Raw genomic sequence first — 17,957 nt, 5'->3', positions numbered from 1 at the left:
GGGGGGGGGGCTATATAGTCCTAATTTAATTTGTCAGTTATTCTGTCTCCACTTCGTTCTCTCTTCGTTTTCCAGGCTTTTTTTTATTTGGCTCGGCAAATTAATTTCAAACTTTCTGTGTAGCTCCATAACGATGCACTATAGATAAATTATGAGTAGTTTTACTTTTGATAAACAGGTGTGTGTATATATATATATATATATATATATATATATATATATATATATATATATATATATATATATATATATATATATATATCCTACTTGATTAAATTTGACTCTTATAATCGAATTTAATGTTCCAATAAATATAGGGTAGGAAAGAGTAGACGGGACTTTTTGCACATATCCTACTGTACCATTCATTCAACACAGGTATTAGCACTCATTGAGTTCGACTTTCATATTTTTATCCACTGGTTTGAAAGCTATTAATTTATGAAAATATTTCGAATTTATAGCCTGCGCTGGTGCATCTATTTACCGAAATGGACCAAAATATAACTAAATGAATCTAAAAAATTTGACAAAATTAGTTTTAAACGACTCATTTTTCAATTCTAATCGGGTATGTCCTTTAGAAGAATCTTGAACCACACACATGTTTAGCAAATAAAACGACAATTGTTTCATTTTTTTATGGGGAGGGGGTGGTGCCGGTAAAAGACAAGTATTGTTTGTGGCAGTTGGGCTATACTCTTATTTGTTATAATAGGTAATACTACATATTGATATAAAATGAAAGTTTCCAATTACACTGTACATAGCTTCTATCATGCATTTTTGACCCGCGCGATAGTTTAAAACAATTTTCAAAGCATTTAATGTAATTCAACCGATCATTTTTGGAAATAATTTTTCTGGATCACCGCCTGATACGTCCGCCTCCATGTACATTAGAATTACATGTGCGTTGACCATATGTACACATTAACTAAATCGGCTATGTTATGTGACGATAACATTTTTTATCAATGTATTTGCAGGACAGGTAACAAATAACAGCCTATTTGTTGGTTTCCGCACTGGTTATTTGAGATAATTTGCCGCAGTCTTCTATGCATTCCCCACAAAACACACAGTTTCTTTATTTGGTGTTCTGTGAGACACTCAACTTGGGTGTGATACATATGCCTGTCTATACCTTCTATTCTTTCTTGTTGATATATCAATGAATGAATTATAACAAACTACAACAATAGGTTTTGAAAAATTCATGCACAATCAAATTTTTAAAATTTTACTGTTCTCTGCACAAGAAATCGGCAATGTGAACAAATTGGCACCCTATTATCCCTACCTTCAATTGTACAGAATATGTATCCTTCTATATTGAAAACAATGCCAAAAGTAAGACTCATAAGAAGTTGTTTACTCAAGAAAAGGGAAAAAAAAAATTTGTATTGATTAATAATTCCGTATGATGTGATAATATTTCAATGATTAGTTTATAATCATAGTACTAGTGTATGGCTGTATACATAAAAAACGATAAGTAATGCTTATATCTATTGGTGAAACCTGGACTGATTATTTATATTTAGATTAAGACATATTTAAGTACTAATCTTCATGCGCGGAGGGGGTCTATAAAGGAGGGGGTCAGAGGGTCTGGACTTTCCTCGGGAAAATTAAAGCTTATTTAAATTACATAGTAAAATTATTAAAAATTGGCCTAGGACCCCCCTACCAAAAAAAAATTGGCTCCGCTTATGAAGCTATCTACCATAACCGCATTTTTACACAAAATGGGTGAATAATGCCGGGGTTTAAACTATTACTGGTGAAATACCCCAGGGTTCAAACGCATCAGGTGGAAATGCACCAGGGCAAACAAAACCACTTAGATCTGCGAAACAAACTGCATTATTACTAGTCTACTTGAATATTCCGTGTAAAAATAAATACAAACAATTATTTAGTTAGCTAGGGAGAAGTGAACATAGCATTTATTTGTATATACGAGCATGTACTATTAATCTTTATTCAGAACAGTTTGATGTCGCTAGGATACGTGTTTTCAGATCCTTGATTTGATTGGTTAATTAGATATTGAATCTCGAATTTTGAATCTTGAATCTCGTATTTCGAATCTCGTATTTTGAATCTCGTATCTCGAATGATCCTTCTCGGCTTTCGTACTATTTAGAATATGCTACATTTCTAAAAATGTAATAAATAAATAATATAATAAGTAATATATTAATTAATGATATAAAATATTTGAAATATGTAAGAACATAAATCAAACGGCATCCATACATTCTGAAAAGGCCATTGTGATTGTTGTTACATGGACCAATTTTTTATTCTGGCGATCATTTCATTTCGATGAAATTAAATACAATTTAAATTGCATGAATCATTTTTACTTATTATAACTTGGCCTAGATACAAATGGAGTTTTAACTAAATTGTTAATGTGTCTTCATTCCCTGCCATATCACAGAGCATGTGGGTGACGGAGTTAGGTTCATAAGATATAATAAGCACACGTGATAAACGTCGTATTAAGAGGGCTTATTTGAATAAAAATAAAAATATTTTTGTTAATAATTTTATAAATTATATTGTTTCAGATTATATCTAATGATTGCAAATGATAAAAACCACCAAAAATAATTTACAGAGAAACACGGGAGGTTTTCTGCTTATGTTGACGGAGTTTGTGTACCCGGGGATATACCTGTACAATTTTTACCATTCATAATAAACTTAGGTTGTTCAAATTGTACTGCCATTGACGGATATGAAATCAATACACGGAATTGGTTTTCGTATGTATATAAATTTCTGTATGCTTTTATACATGCGTTTTAAAATTATTGGTTTGTTTAGACGACAGAGATCTAGTAGCCAACCGTAAAGATATAATACTATACTTCAATCCCTTCTGTCTGGTTCAAGCATAGTTTACCTGTCAATGCAGGTGCGTTGCCGTAGGTACCAGGGAGTACTGCATCAATTTCTTGTCCCCCAACCAATTCACAGTGGTCTGCCCCCGGCGTGTTAGTATCATCACCAATGTTAAGAAATTCATCTGTTAAATTTCCTCCTAGAAAAATCTGGTACCTGCAATTAATTTTTAAAGGGAAAAATTATTCAAGATGTAAATATACGATATTTATTTCAAAAGATATGAAACTGTACCTGCCCTTATAATAGGCCGTATTTACAATGTATATAATGATACATACATGTAATATGATAATTACTGTTGTAATGTATGTAATCTTATTTATGTTACACGAGTTTTATTCTCATTAATTTCGATTTCTTTAAAAGTACCCTGTTTTTTAGTCACAATAACACTTATTAACGTTACCTCCGAGTTTACTTTGAAAAATAATGTAACCATATTTTTTTTTAGAAATTTGAACAGGTTATATCTCTTGTTAAAAAACTAACGGTATAAGCCTATACTGGTGAGGTAAATGCTTTTTACATATTGTTATACAATAAGAGAAAAAAAGACAAACAAAAAAATACATAAAACAATAACTAATAAAACAAAAGAAAACAAGAAAAGGCAAAAAGATAACAAAATAAGATAGAATCCCTAGCATTGCTTTCAATAGTTTACCTTGTTGGACTACAAAGTTCTACTCCGACAATAGGAGCGGAAGTATATTTGGTCTTCATGACGTATCTCTTCCCGCCTGTACATCCGTTCCACGCAGTATCATGGACAAAGCTATACTCATACCAACACGATGTCGAAGTGTTGAAACAGGCTAAAAGGTGGATAAGATTAAATTAATTTCTATACAATGTTCCATATGTCTGATGTTCCAACGATCTAATTTAAATATTTTATTTTGGCTTACGAGGTTCTGGCTGTGTTGGAATAGTAATTCCACATTCGTGCCATGAATTGCACTTATAAGAGGTAGCTTTACCAATCGTTCCAACCGTGAAAGGTTCACCCCAGTTAGAACGTTTATATCCTAAAGAAAATAAAAGTATTCCGCTTCAGAGATATATCATATTATCATTTTTGCAATGAATTCCCTTTTTTACATATTAAAAAAAATTCCTGTCTCAAAATACCCGTAACAGTTGGAGCTGTTGTATAATCATTTGCCATTATAGCCTCAGTTTGGTATCCGCCTACAAGTTCACAGTGATCCGCCCCTGAACCATTACCATCACCAACGCTGAGGAATTTATCGGTAAAAGCGGATCCCAAAACTATCTTGTACCTGAAAAATAATGTTAGATTTAGTCTTTAAATTTTTCTAATGTTTACTTACTAGTCCCTTCATCAATGATTCGATACAGAATACACGTAGATATACGAGACCACTAATACATGTCATGTTTCGGAAGAAAGGCAGTAAATTTACAATGAAAGTTAAAAAAGTTTTTAAATAGCACGTAAAATAAAGCGTGCAAAAACTGGACTCTATCCTTGAGAATTTTAAAGTAAATTTTGAGTAGTGCCTGAGTAATGAAAAAAGTAGCTACAAGAAGTTTACAAAAACACCAACGAATGTGCTGAATCTGCGTCAAGCCACACAGAAATGTTGTTATTTGCCAGCTTACGGCAAAAAATAATTAATTACAAGAAACCATTCATGTAACATACAGCACGCCACATAATTTTGCACAATTCTTTGGATGTTAGAATCTGTATGATACTGCCATAAAAAATTGAGGTTATACAGTCTCCTTCAAAAAATTGCTCCCAAGTTGCCATAAACTTACAGAAAATCGAAATCTGTTATCTGTAGTAGCAAACAGTTATCGTTGCGCCGAGTGCAATTTTTTATTTTGGTTTAAACAGTACAGTTAGAAAATAAGATTCTTGAAAACCACACAAAAGGATCCGCCTGCCTATATTCTGTCCCATAAATCTATGCAGCACATTTTCTAATACATAATATTATTCATAAATACCTTAAGGTCTATGTTGCTGTTCATTAAATAGTATGAAGAAATCTATACATGTTTACCACCAGTGGTCAAAATGAGGTAGATTTAGAACCAAAAAGCGGTAGCTGTGTGCGCGGCCTTTTTCGCGCATATTTCAAAGCACAATTTTTTATATACTAATAAGGGTTTCTGATTAATAATTAACGATATCTAAAATATAAAAGATTTTTGGAAAGAACTATATATGATATTAGTCAAATTTGGCCCCCAAAATTTGCTATTTTTAAAATGATTCAGGTACATTAATTTGTTGTGGTTTTTTTTATAAAAGAGTTGACATGAAATATGTTTTTCACCTATTTATTTGATTTATATGCACTCACTGGCAGTATATGACGTCAGGAGTGACGCTATTTTTATAATTTAATCAAAATCAATCAAAAATTGGCATTTTTCTTATCTTTTTTCGAATGGGAAATATAGAGCGACTCTTTGAACAAGAACGAACTTTTTGTCACTTATAAGTATTGGAGAGATACATCTTTGGTGAAAATATTTTGTTTGTTCAAGCAGTCGCTCAATGTTTCCTTAAAGAAAAACTACCTAAAAACAAGCCGTCTTATGCAAAAAATGAGAAAATGGCGGGAAAAGGTAAACTTTATGATGTCATCTTTTTAAATTGTGGGTACTAAAATCAAAATGAAAATCATGAAAAAACTTCAAATGTATATTTGTACAAATAAAACGAAGAATTACAGTAAAATGACAATGTTCATTTTAGGGGGCCATTTTAGGCTCAAACCATATATAGTCCTTTAGTATTATCAACACATGCAATAAAAAGGTTTGCATACATTTGCCATCAAATTGATTAGTTTCTTTTTTAATTTTTTTAACACATAAGAGAAATAAGAGCTAGTAGGAAATCGTATCTTCTTTTTCAATAACAAAAACAATGGTAACTTGCTTATCACAAATAATGCAATGTTGCAATAATATAAACAGCAAGTCTAGTTTACTGTTAATATTTAGTCATTGTTAAAGCCACGTGTGGAATTGCAAGGCTTCCTTTTCCTTGGCAAAAAAAATACAGACATGTCTTGTAACTAACGTAATCATTAGAAGTGGCTTCTTTGAAAACTTGTTATTCACCCCGTAGGCGTCGGAACCTGGAAGGGGGGGGGGCTAGGGGCGGGGCTTAGCCCCCCACTTTTTTTGCAAAATTAGACCTAACCATTATGGACATAGCATCATAGAGGGTTCAGCCCCCCCCCCACTTTTTCTCGCAGTTAAGATGATTGTTCCTAAATTTTCCTTGAAAGATTGAAAAGTTGGAGGTCATAGGCATATTAGTCCCCCCCCCCCCTCCCCTCCCTCATTGATTAGGATTTCCATGATTTTAGATATTAGTTTTTTTTCCTCAAAATTACTGAGGATTAGTCTAGCCCCCCCCCCCCACTTTCAGTTTGCTTCCGACGCCAGTGCACCCAACTTAAGAAAGTGTTTGTGTGCCTCCAATTCAAAGTCGAATGAGGAACGTATTTTGAAGAAAAGTGGTAGATTTTCTAATAAAAGCGATAGGCGGGAGAATGAGTTAAAAAGCGGTAGACTAACACGGTAGAAATAACATGTATGAATAAACCATTGTGTGTGGTTTTAATCATTTGTAATCACTAAATATAACTTAAAACTTTATAATTTATGAAAATATTAACATTTTTTTATCATTATTCAAATAAGCCCCCTGAATACGACGTTATAACACGTGCTTACAACTTATGAACCTAACTCCGTCACCCACATGCCCTATGATATGCCAGGGAAGACACATTTACAATTTAGTTTAAACTGAATTTGTATCTAGGCCAAGTTATAATAAGTAAAATTGGTGCATACAAATTAAATTGTATTTAATTTCATCGAAATGAAATTAATTGACAAATTTTTTTAAAAAATGGGTTCTTGTAAAAACGATCACAATGACCTTTTAAAGGGACATGGTCACGATTTTGGTCAGAAATTATTTTTCAGTTTTAAATGTTTAACAGTGCTTCAGTGAGTCATTTGTAATGGTCAACCAAAATTTGAGTGTCAGTCGTCATCTTATAAGAGAGATACAGTTTATACAATTCTTTGTCATGTAAACAAAGAAATTAGAACAGAGAGAATTTAGCTTGAAAAAAAAGTTTACCGGTATATTGAACCAATGTAAACAAAAACGGGGTATGAGCCTTGTTTACATGATAAAAAATCATGTTTGTTTATACCTCTGCAACTGACACTCAAATTTTGGTTTATCATTAGAAATGCATTTTTATAGGATTATAAAAACTAAAAATAGAAATATGAAATTTGACCAAAATCGTGATCATGCCCCTTTAAGAATGTATGGATGCCGTTTGATTTCTGTACTTACATATTTCAAATATTTAATATCATTAATGAATATAAATGGTTATATTATTTATTTATTACATTATGTTTTGTAAATGAAGCATAACGTTATTCTAGATAGCGACATAAATAAGTAAAAAAAAATACGACGTGAGCGGTTTTACGTTAGCATCAAATGTAGTGCATAAACGCTATTGCGGACTAAAAAATTGCATTCATAACCTTAATAAAGATGGATTAAATGTGAAATATTTCATAATGACCTTTCCAAATATGACTGACCACCGTAAATGATCGAATGGGCCCGCATGTCAGAAATATTGATATTTTAGTGCACACGTGAAAAAGTGCTAAGTTGATTTCACGCAATTATGGTGTATAAAATAAACAAGGTGTAATTTTGTTATGTTTGAACACATTCTTAAATTTAACCGTAGTAAATTGCTGATATTTGATTGAAGAATTTTGACATGCCAAAAATGAAGTCATATTCACACTTGATTTCAAACGCCAAGGAAATTCCGGAAAGTGACGGAGTTGAGGGTCTATGCGACAAAGTCACTCAAGATTGAATTACACACTTGAGAAAAGTTACTCAATTTTACAGAAACTATTTGGTAATGAAAGATATAATGATTAATAAACTGTACATATCGGTATGCCAAATAAGCGAAACATTGCAGTCTGGGGATGAAAATAAATATCTAAAAAATCCAGTTCGAATCAGTAAGTAAACCCATGCGTGATTTGAACTCGGGGTGTACGGATCACAAGCCCGACACTTTCGCCACTCGTGATCGTCTAATGAGAAAGTTACATATTGCCCCCAATTGAATCCTTTTAATAATACGAAATGTCGTAGAGGTCAGCCATTTTGTGATGATGTATCATTCACATTTTAAGGCCAAACGAATGTTTTAATGTACAACTGATAGCAAAAACTTCACGGTTTATAAAGCCTAGACTGCCCCATCCTATTTTATATTCGACTGAAAGCGATGTCTGAGTCCAGCGACCTCATTTTTAGCAAGCGACGGACATTGAGTCGAAGTAAAAAAAGTGTCCCGAGGCTATTACCAAACCAATTGTTCAAACCGTGCTGCTTTTTTATTGATATCTATGGAGATCGACCTTTTATTATGGTATGTGTACAGTACTTGTGTGAAGATTGCAGAATTTTATTTACCTTGATTGCGATAAAACTGATCGTTAATTTTGTGGAAAAATTCCGATTCTTTGATATTAATGTTTTTATTTTCCATTAAATAATTTAATAAGACACGCGTGAAGTAATACTCCGTCCAAAATTTCTGTTTCCACCACATTTGGCATAGTATTTCAATAATCAATTCATTAATATCTTTGTACCCAAACTACGTTTATCTGCTAGAATAAAATTAAAAATATATATTTTGAAATGCCCCGCAGCAGGTTTTACTACATGCTAACTTTGAAAAATTGTGCGAGGTGTTCCAAGTGTTTCTGAATGGAGAAAAGGTGTTTATCATAAATCTCCGTAAGAATTTTGTTATCGTTCGTGTTTATTGCTTTGGGTACAAATAAATGAAGTATCAATGAAGAAATTTACGATTTTTTAAACATCGATTTTAATTGTTTTCGTTTTGAAATGTTTTTTTTTTTTTAAAGTGACAGAAATAGTAACCTGGGACAGGCAATAGTCTGTTGAAACTTACTGTGGTTTCATCAATATTCGTTGAATACCAATTCTCGTGGATTTCGTTGTTTAGTTGATCCACGAAATTAAATGTTCATTGAAGTGCAATTTTTCTTAACATTTTGTATTGATAGGGTCATTGGCCACGAATTTACGTATCCTTGAAACTGTGATTTTCACTTAATTCACGAAAATTGATGCCCTTGAATATCAATGAAACCACAGTACCTGGTTTGCATAGTCAATCATTTACAGAATTACTTTCGATTGAAACCTTTGAAAATATTTGATCGAGTTTAGGGGCAATAAACATTAACACGTGCCAGTATTTTATCGATCGAGTTAACTTTGTCGAACAAAATGGCTGCCAATATTGCTGGGGCGGAAAACAAGTTTTTAGCCTCTCTTCTAGTACCTCTAATCCAACTTTCATTTCCACTTATTTGCATATACGTGGTACTATTAGGCCTCGCTTCGCCCCTCATTCGTACGCTCTGTACAATTTACGATATACAGTGCGTAGAGTAAGTAATATAAATCCTTTGTTTTTCAGTAGTCCTATTTCTGTTTGTCTGTCTGCGTGAACAGATGAATATATAACAAGTAAATAATTGACCGTTGACCTCAACATTCAACCAACCATCCAACGGAGTAAAATCAACGATAGGAAAAGCATTACAAACACAGTTAAAATATCAGTCAAGCATTTTTTAGAGTATTTAAAAGCAAGATACAGTTTACAAAGAAATTTTGACCCTTTTTCACATTACATGTAACAACTAAAGAATTCGTAGGGTCAGCGTAAATCTACAGGGAATTTCTCTTCAGCTGGATGCTTTCGTTCGAGCTTGCAATGCTGCGCTCGCTGATGGTGAAAACAAATGTCTAAATTATACTGACTGTTCAATTACCTGGTGGGGCTGCATAGGACCACGCCCACATACGGGGCGGAAGGATACTGAGTTCTCCGGACATAACGAGTTCCCCCGGTACATCCGTCCCAGGTGTTGTCATAAGTGAAGTTATACTGGATCCAACACGAAGCCGGTGTTTTGAAGCAGTCTGAAGTAAATAAAATAACATAGATTATAAAAAATTACGAAGGTCAGCGAGACGAGGCATCGCTCATATGAGACAACTATGATCGTTTTATAAGAAAATTATAGTTTTATTTGATTTTTATCATGATTTGATACATGCAATTTATTATATAATATAATATCATAACATATCATATCATAAACTATAATATATATGGGATCTCACATTTTCATTTAAATTATACAAATATCAGAATTATTATAATATCATGATCTATTTCATATAATTTTTTACATAATATTTTAATTCAATTTCAATCATATAATGCAAAATGACCTTTAGCTATTTTAAATTGTTTAAAATGATATGAAATATATTGTATCATATGTGACGATATACAATAGTATCATATGTTACGATATCGTAAATATTAATATACATTTTGTACAATTTCCAATTACAATTAACTTGCTGAGTAATCTCACAAGTTGTAGCATGCAGTGCTTTAGAAGAAGATTTTTTAATATTTTCCTTGTATATTTCTATGTTAAACATTGAACCTCTATGCTGGCTCTAGTATTAGTCCAGGGGTGATGATTTTCACAATTTTGAATCTACATTATTTGAGAATGCTTGAATAATAATCTCACATATTGTAACATTGTAGTTCTTCATTAGAAGATTTTTAAACATTGTCAATATATATATTTCTGTAGTAAACTTTAAACCCCTCTTGGGAACCTAATGCGTCGAGAAGGGGGGTTGTCAGGATTTTAACAATTTAAAATCTACATTGTTTGGATACTTGCACAGTAATCTCACATTTTAAAACATTTCCCCTAATTATTTCTGTTTCAGACTTTACACCTCCCTTGAACCCCAGTATAAGTCCGAGGGTGATGATTTTAACATTTCAGAATCTACTTAATTTGAGGATGCTTGCATAGTAATCTCACAAATTGTAGCATGCAGTGCTTTAGAAGAAGACTTTGTAACATTTTCCTTGTATATTTCTATGTAAAACTTTGAACCTCTATTGGGGCCCTAGTATTAATCATGGGGTAATGCTTTTCACAATTTTGAATCTACATTATTTGAGGATGCTTACATAGTAATCTCAAATATTGTAGCATTGTAGTTCTTAAAAAAAGATTTTAGACATTTTCCTTATATATTTTTATGTTAATCTTTGGACACCTCTTGAGGTCCCAGTTTTTGTCAGGGGTCACGATGTTACAGTTTACATTTTTACAATAAAGAATCTTCACTATATATAAAGCTTTGGTGTAAACATTGGCATTTTTGATTCAGTGGTTCTTGAGAAGATTTTTTACATGTAGTTTGGGATGTCATGATTTCAACAATTTAGAACCTACATTTTTTACGGATGCTTGTTAGTTCACATATTGTGGCATTATAGTTCTTGAGAAGATATTTAATCATTTTCCTTATATATTACTATGTAAGACTTTGGACCAATCTTGGGGATTCAGTATGATTCGGGGGGTAATGATTTTAACATTGCAGAATCTACATTCACTACTAAGTCATAAAAGTACTGATATTCCCATTTTTTACTGATAAACTTAAACATTTACTGACAATGAACTGACATTACTGATAAACTTAGAATAGTACTGACGTTTTTACTGACGGTACTGAGAAACTTAGAAAAGTACTGACAAACTTAAACAGCACTGATAAACTTAGATAAATACTGACACTTTTTACTGACGGTACTGAAAAGCTTAGAAAGTACTGACAAGTACTGATAAGTACTGACCCATTGTTCCTACTCCCGCAAGAGTTTAAAAGGTGTGAAATTGTATTAAGGTAACTCCGTACCTATTAAATTATGGGTTCAAAGTTAAAAGACTTTACTTTTTAAAACTTATTGGACTTGAATTTCATAAAAAAATAAATATAATATATATGTATCCATACTATTTAAGATGTAAGGTAATAAAAACCAAAGGCTGAAATTATCATCTGAAAATCACACTTTTTCTTGTTTAAAAATTAAATATAAGTGGATGGATACTTGTTTGTCGATTTAAATTTTATTGCTTACTATGCCAGAAAACTAAAATTAATAAAAAAAAAAAGAAAAAAAATGTTTACATTAGAAAAATTATAGCATTTAGTCATATCACTTAGAGAAAAATAGAAAAGAGTTATTTCCCTTTGTCATTATTGAATTATGTCAAATATAAGGATAAAAAACGCTTATTAAATATCTCCAAGTAAACAATGATTTGAGTTTTTGATGTGCACCTATAATAACATAGAAATTACAAATCTACTTGCAAGAATTTTTATGAATTCATTGTTTATGTAAAATGTATGACGTCACAGGAGGGTGGAAATACTTTAAATAATGTATTTTTAATTATAATAAAGAATTAAACGATTATTAAACTTATTGATAACATTTTCCTTGAACGAAAATGTCGATTTTATATGTAATGTTATAAGTGAAGGAGAAATTGAGCCTTGGTGGATTTTATAATATTTATGTTGTTAGCATGAGTTTTGATAATTATTAAGAAACAAAAATTCAGTTAAAAAATTGACACTCTTGCACTAAACATCAATAAACTTGATCACCCATAACAACACCTAGCTATTAGTATTCGACTACCCATAATACCCATGCGCGGATTAACGGGGCATCTTGACCACCCACCCTCCATGGAAAAATCTTATTTCTTAAATTTGCAGAAAAAAAATATATCTCAGACCCAATCGACCCTCGGAAAACATAAACAATATTTTTACTTTTTTTGAAATGATTTTGGGGTCCGTGCATTTTACATTTTAGTAAATTAATGCGCTGTGTTTCCCTATACTATGATCGCAGTAAGCTCAAAGAGCTTGGGACAGAAGCCGAACGTGTTTATCAGTTGTTTTGTCTTTGTGAAATAATATAAATCTAGAAATGAACCCTACCCATCTACATTGAAGCTTGGGGAGACTAGTCTAGATTTCATCTAAACATCTTAATCAACATTGACACAAATCAAGTTAGACTTGTATACCAATAAATGACCGTGTTTTATAATTTGTAAAAAAAACCCAAACAAACAAACAAAAACAAGTGGAGGACCCATGTTACATGCCTGAGTTAAAGCGCGTAATAACACAACATGATTAGCACGTGCAGATAATCACACATGTACACCAATCGAAATGATCACCTATATTTTGATATTTTTGCCCGGCGTAATGATGCATAGAATAATATAGTTTCAATGAAATGTCTGTTGGTTCTATTTAGCAAGAAGTAGATTAGTTAATGAGAGAGAGAGAGAGAGAAAAGAGAAAGAGAGAGAGAGAGAGAGGGATTAGTCAGGTTCTTTGACACTTTTAACTTTTCACAGTGTGCATTGTCCAGTTTTTTAATATATACGCATTATTGTATATAATTGTGTTCATGCATGTACATACGTATAAAGCAATAAAACAGTTCATAAATGATTAATGCATGATTGTATACAAATGCCAGTAACGGGTAACGAAAATACACACATGCATGATTTTAAGACAATGTTTCGGGTTTAAGATGAGAAAAATATCATACATTTATTTAAATCTTAATTGAAAAATGAAAAATATGGGAGCAATTAAGTTTTAATTCATATCACTGTGTCAAATAATGTTCCAAATTTAAAACTCTTCCTTTTCATGTTTGAAATTCTTAGAGCTGATAAATAAAAATTTTCAAATTCTGTTTGCTTTACTTAAAAACTGGGGAAAAAGTATTAAGGGGTGTTAAAACAACATATTGCATTATTGTTTAACAGTGCCGAGCATTCAGATCCTAGGACGTGTGTATATACAAGTACACGTGTGTCTTTCACCTCATTGTTCCCAATCTCGCTACCATGCACTGCTAATTGTCAAGAAGGGCTGTGTACAGTAGCTTTTATAATCACATACTGGCCATTCAGATCTTAGGAAGTCTATATATATATATACGTGTGTCTGTCACCTCATTGTTCCAAATCTCGCTACCGTGCTCTGCAAATTGTCAAGAAGGGCTGTGTACAGTAGCTCTTATGTAACCACTGACCGATAGAAAAAAATGTCAACATCCTCTCCTTTGAAACTTTCATTTCAATCAACCAGTTGTTAAACATGTTTTCAGTTTCTTTGATCAATTGATCTTGTGTAAAATAAAACATTGATGGGTAAAATATTAAATTGAGTGTTGTAAATTAATCTAAATAATTATACATTGTAAGTTATGAAAATTAATTAAGATTGCATGTCAACTTATTGAGAAATCAATTTCCAGGTAAACTAATAGTAACTTTTAATTCAAAATCAATGCAAAATCTCTCTCTCTCTCTCTCTCTCTCTCTCTCTCTCTCTCCGACAAACTGTACAACTGTTGGTATAAAGTTAACACGACTTCTTTACCATTTCACCATACACTTTGTAATAGTTGATTTTTTGTTTAGTGCGGTAGGTCTAACATCATGAATTCAATAATTAAGAATCTATTTGGTTTGGGGATGCTTGCACAGTAATCTGACATTTTTAAACAATTTCCCTATCTATTTCTGTGTCAAACTTTACACCTCCTTTAGACCCCAGTATTAGTCCAGGGGTAATGATTTTAACATTTCAGAATCTACTTTATTATTTTGATGCTTGCATAGTAATCCCAAAAATTGTAGTTTGCAGTTCTTGAGAAGAAATCATTTAAACGTTTACCTTTATATTTTTCTGTTAAACTTTAAACCCCTCTTGGGGCCCCAGTATTATTCCATGGGTCATGATTTCAATAATTTAGAATCTGAATTATTTGAGGATGCTTGCAGAGTAATCTAACATATTGTACATGTATAGCATTGTTGTTCTTGAGACGAAGATGTTTTAACATTTTCTCTTTAAATTTCTCTGAACCTCTCTTTTGCCCCAGTCTTAGTGCAGGGTGATGGTTTTAACAATTTTAAATCTACATCATAGGAGGATGCTTGTATAATAATCTGACATATTGGAGCATTTTAGTTCTTGAAAAGATTTTTAAACATTTTCCTTATATATTTTTATGTTAATTATGAACATATCTTGAGGCCCGCGTTTTTGTCAGGGGGTCACGACTTTACATTTTAACAATAAACAATCTTCACGATATAAAAAGCTTTGGTTAAATATTGGCATTTTTTATTCAGTGGTTCTTGAAAATAAGATTTTTAAGATATGTACCTTATTGTCACTGTTTCGCAATTATCTCCAGTTCTAAAAGGGCGATGTGCTTAATTTCAATGATTCAGAATCTTACTATAAGAATGCTTTGTACCAAGTATAGTTAATTGGCCCAATTTAGTTAGTTGACCCAATAGTTTTAGAGAAGAAGTAAAAAATGTGAAAGGTTTACAGACGAACAGCCGGACGACGGACAAGTAATCAGAAAAGCTCACTTGAACCTTCGGTTCAGGTGAGCTACAAAGCAATTAAAATCGAGTTGGCTTATTATATCGATTAATATAGAGTTTTAAATCCAGACAAAAAAGTTTACACATGGCGCAAGAAAAATCCTTTAAAACAAAGTCGTCTTGATATTTTTCTTATTTCTGATAGTCTTTCAAATTTAGTTGAAAACTGTTCCATTAAGCCGGGTTACAGGTCTGATCACTCCATTGTTTTGCTTGAGATAAAATTTAATCCCTTCACCAAAGGGTGTGGGCTTTGGAAGTTTAACAATTCTCTTCTGTCAGACAAAGAATATGTAATAAAAGTTCAAGAAACTATTCAGTCAGTTAGTAAACAATATCTAGATAATATAGAGAGTTGTGATTTTCAATGTAAAAATGGTATTGATGAAAGTCTTTTTTTTTTTTTTAGGTGTTAATGATGGAAATAAGGGGGGTGACTATTTCTTATTCAACATATAGAAAAAAGGTCAGAAATAACACTGAAAAAAATCTTGTCCAGGAAATAGAATGTATGGAATCAGATTCTACTGTTGATATTAATATTTTGGATGAAAAAAAAAGTGCTCTTGAAAAGCTACGCAAGGAAAAGTTGTTTGGACATATGATAAGGTCTCGTGCCCATTGGATGGAGGAAGGCGAAAAACCTTCAAAATATTTTTGCAATTTGGAATCTAGAAATTTTATATGCAAGTGAGGACACAAATTTGGTAAGGATTGATTTAGATAATATTATTTTTAATTACAATTCACCTAAGTTATAAAATGAGTTGTCAAATGGTCTAGAAGATTTTTTTTTTTTTTTTCGAAAAAGAGGTATTAAATGTCATAAAACATATGAAGAACAACAAATCTCCTGGGAGTGATGGGTACACTGCTGAATTTTTTAATTTTTTTGGAAAGATATTAAAAATTTTGTTGTACGAGCCATTAACTGTATATTTTTGAAGAAGGAACTCCCCATCTCACAGAGACTTGGAATTATCTCATGTCTACCTAAAGGTGATAAGCCTAGACAGTTTTTAAAAAACTGGCGACCAATTACTCTTTTAAATGTTTTGTACAAGATTATTTCAGGTTGTGTTAGTTTTAGAATTTTAAAAGAAAGTATTAGATTATTTAATATCTGATACACAGTCTGGATTTATGAAGGGAAGATACATTGGAGAAAATACCAGATTTATATATGACCTGTTATCTTACACGGAGTTCAAAAACATACCTGGTCTTTTAATACTTATAGATTTTGAAAAGGCTTTTGATTCTATGTCGTGGTCGTTCATATACCAAGTCCTTAAATATTTTGGCTTTGGAGAAAATATTATTCAGTGGATTAAGATTTTAAATACAAACTTCCATGCTGCTATTTTACAGTGCGGCCATTTATCACAACAGTTTGTTGTACAAAGGGGATGCAGGCAAGGAGACCCTGTTGCTCCATATTTATTTATCATGTGTGCAGAAATTTTAGCAATAATAATTAAACAAAACAAAGATATTAAAGGTATTTTTATTAATGATATTGAACATAAGATATCACAATATGCAGATGACACTTAACTAGTCCTTGGTGGTTCACCAAAATCACTTTTTGCAGCTCTTGAAACCATAGAGTTTTTTTCTAGTTTTTCTGGTCTTAAAATAAATACATCTAAGACAAATATTATTTGGATTGGATCAAAAAAAATTTCAGATCAGGTTTATCATCACACAAGATGGAAATTGGATTGGGGGTCAACAACATTCAACGTTTTAGGAATTCAGTTCTCAGTAAATCTTCATAATATTGTCGATATGAATTATAATTTACCAATTCCAAAAATTATAGCTATGGTAGAGCAATGGAAACGACGAATTCTTACTCCCATTGGTAGAATTACTGTTATTAAAAGTTTGCTCATACCGAAACTAAATCATTTATTCATTTCACTACCAAATCCAAAGAAAGAAACAATTTCATACCTTAATAAAATTTTGTTTGAATTTCTGTGGAAATCTAAGATTGATAAAGTTAAGAGGTCAGTCATTACACAGGACTATTCATCAGGAGGGTTGAAAATGATTGACATTAACAATTTTATAATATCTCTCAAATGTTTATGGATAAAAAGGCTTACAAAATCACACAAACCATGGATGGATTTTTTATTTACCATTTATGGAAATGAGTTTTTACAGAATTTGTTTGATTTTGGTGATAGTTTTGTAATTGAATGTTTACACAAGGTAAACAATGATTTTTGGAAAGATGTGTTTAATTCATGGTTATGTTTTATTATTACCTATATTGATCACCCAAAGGCAAACGATAATCTTTTAAATTCTCCGGTGTGGTACAATTCAAAAATACTCATAGCAAATAAATATGTTTTCATAAAAACCTGGTACAAGAATGGTGTAAAGGTCATACAAGATTTTTATGATGAAAATTGTAATTTTTTAAGTTATGAAGAATTTAAATGTAAATACAATCTCAAGAATATATGTATAATGCAATACAACAGTGTTAAATCAGCAATTTTTAAGTT

General features: G+C 31.8%; 1 protein-coding gene across 1 annotated transcript in view; it reads right to left on the bottom strand.

The window, feature by feature from the left end:
- The window catches only part of LOC105343789 (uncharacterized), a 78,072-nt gene that overhangs the window by 52,378 nt on the left and 7,737 nt on the right, over positions 1 to 17,957 (bottom strand). The window contains exons 4-7 of the mRNA XM_066070817.1: positions 9,859 to 10,009; positions 4,054 to 4,205; positions 3,831 to 3,950; positions 3,587 to 3,737 (exon numbers count right to left, since the gene is read on the bottom strand). Coding sequence (XP_065926889.1) covers positions 3,587 to 3,737; positions 3,831 to 3,950; positions 4,054 to 4,205; positions 9,859 to 10,009 — 574 coding nt within the window. The remainder of the gene's footprint in view (positions 1 to 3,586; positions 3,738 to 3,830; positions 3,951 to 4,053; positions 4,206 to 9,858; positions 10,010 to 17,957) is intronic.

This window comes from Magallana gigas, chromosome 9 (genome assembly GCF_963853765.1).
Source record: "Magallana gigas chromosome 9, xbMagGiga1.1, whole genome shotgun sequence".
NCBI classification, from domain to species: domain Eukaryota; kingdom Metazoa; phylum Mollusca; class Bivalvia; order Ostreida; family Ostreidae; genus Magallana; species Magallana gigas.
This window is presented reverse-complemented; position numbering and strand designations above follow the sequence as displayed.